The 2,105-nt window shown below is 43.8% G+C and overlaps 1 protein-coding gene across 1 annotated transcript in view; it reads right to left on the bottom strand.

Moving 5' to 3' along the window:
* LOC102200106 (eukaryotic translation initiation factor 3 subunit C) overlaps positions 1 to 1,934 on the bottom strand; it is a gene marked incomplete at its 5' end in the record, with an annotated part of 3,888 nt that extends 1,954 nt beyond the window's left edge. Inside the window, 8 exons of the mRNA XM_005755724.1 lie at positions 27 to 39; positions 94 to 289; positions 396 to 605; positions 690 to 704; positions 830 to 1,017; positions 1,212 to 1,305; positions 1,463 to 1,588; positions 1,785 to 1,934. Of these exons, the coding sequence (XP_005755781.1) occupies positions 27 to 39; positions 94 to 289; positions 396 to 605; positions 690 to 704; positions 830 to 1,017; positions 1,212 to 1,305; positions 1,463 to 1,588; positions 1,785 to 1,934 (992 nt within the window). The remainder of the gene's footprint in view (positions 1 to 26; positions 40 to 93; positions 290 to 395; positions 606 to 689; positions 705 to 829; positions 1,018 to 1,211; positions 1,306 to 1,462; positions 1,589 to 1,784) is intronic.
* Positions 1,935 to 2,105: the final 171 nt, after the last annotated feature.

Below are 2,105 nucleotides of genomic sequence, written 5' to 3' on the forward strand. Positions count from 1 at the left end.
TCACTCACAGAGTAAATCCAGGTTACAAGCAGGTCAACACTGACAGAGAGACCAACATGTTAGTTAGAGTTAACTGCTCTGGTCAGACAGCACTTACTTGTCTTCGCTTTTCAATCTTCTCCTGCTCTGCATTCCTCTCCTGCATGTTCCTCATGAGCAGACCTTGACCCAGCAGCTCCTTGGCACGGCCAGAGGACTGAATGTCCAGCAGTGCATTGTGGGCATCTTTAATCATGCCCTGCCTAAATGCACAAATGCCAAGTTGGACCATTGTTCTGTTGTACAGGATCTGGTAGGAGGAGGGGAAAACGGTTAAAACAGGCGATCTGTATATACAACTAATAGTTAGAGTCAGAACACGTTCATATGAAGAAATAATGATTACGAGTGCTTACCTGTACAGGTGGGTCAGCGTGTTGGATGTTGTCCTGCAGGTGACTCATCAGCATCAGGTCACGTGCCTGGTACCAGCGTGAGTGCAGAGCATGGTGATATATGTGGCAGAGGATAGCACAGGTACGGATACGGTCGGTGCGATCCTTGGCGTAGATGAACTTGCAGAGGCGGTCCATGATCACAGCGCTGTCCTCTCCCTCGCTCTCCTCCTTGTTCTCCTCCTTGTTCTCCTCCTTGTTCTCCTCCTTGTTCTCCTCCTTGTTCTCCTCCTTGTTCTCCTGCTTGTTCTCCACCTGGTCCTGCTCGGACTACACAACAGAAAAACACTTCAGCACACCTTATGCATAACATTTCATTAAACATCATAAAAATAGCATCATGATGCAGATGTTTGTCAAGAAAAGTTCTGATTCTGCACAGTGCTGTTTCTCACCTTGGTCTCTCCCTGCAGGCCCAGGCTGCGTCTGTGAGCTTTGTAGTCAAACTTGTAGTAGGTGTGCATGATTCTGCGCAGGTAGACACGGCAAATTTCTTCTGTGGAGCCTTTGTTCTCCATGTAGGTGAGCAGCCGGTCAACGATGCCACAAACCCTGCCCTCATCTTTGAGATTGTCAACGTATTCTGAAGGAAGATTTTAAAAAAAGAGAGGAAAGAATAAGCAAAATACATCCATATGAGCAGCAAATACAGCAATACAAATTTCAAGATGTAAATCCCACATTTTAGATTGCAACCCGTTAATCCACATTTACAGTCCTAACACATTCACCCTCACAGCAATTAATAATCGTCACTCAGGTTTTGGCACCACTCACCCTGAGAGTGGGGATCAGTGTTCTGCATGATCTTTGTAAATTCTTCATCCATCCTTTCTACCAGGGTTAAGATGCATCCGCGCACCCTGAAAGGCTAACAAATACACACAAAGAAATTAATACCAGCCCATAGTTCACAAGACAGTTGATACAAATGCAGACAGTTCAACAGCTATGTGAGTGTTTTATTAGTCTAAACTGCTTTCTTTCTTTAAGTCCACAGATTGCTTGGGGTGGATGAGTGGGATCACCTGATCGGAGACGGCCAGATTCTCGCTGTCCTCTGCGATGTTCTCTCCAATGAAGATGTTGTTGTGCTCAAAGAGAATGTCCAGCAGCTCATCTATACAATCCAGACACTTTTTCCACATGTCAGGCTAAAAAAGGAGACAAGCCAGAAGAACCACAACTCAGGAACTCATTCTTTTCAATCCAAAATGTTAAACAGCACAAATAATTTTTGTGATGACTTGCAATTTTAAGATATTTCATGTAACATGAAACACTACAGTAAATCACAGGAACCCTTTTGGTTTTGTTGATACTGTAAGAATTAAAAGCAGTGTCACTCACTTTCATGAAGGCTGCCAGGTTGGGGTTGTAGTCGTACAAGGAGGCAATGATGTTGAACTTGATCTTGACCAGGATACCTTGGCCCAAGTTATTCTCTGCAGCGATGGCTGCCAGAGCATGAAATAGCTCAATTTGAGCCGCCCTGTCAGTGAGGGAGGAGAAAAAAGAAAAAAAGGAGTCAGGATTTGTTCAGGAGAAGAATTTCTCTGAAATTCATATAGTGGACATACTTCCACATGACACGCCTGGTTTTACATTGACTGGATATCAACAGTCGTGTGAATACGTAACTTTTTTAAAATATATATTTTTAAGCTTTAG

This window comes from Pundamilia nyererei, unplaced genomic scaffold (genome assembly GCF_000239375.1).
Source record: "Pundamilia nyererei isolate P.nyererei 1_Seehausen unplaced genomic scaffold, PunNye1.0 scaffold02682, whole genome shotgun sequence".
NCBI classification, from domain to species: Eukaryota; Metazoa; Chordata; class Actinopteri; order Cichliformes; family Cichlidae; genus Pundamilia; species Pundamilia nyererei.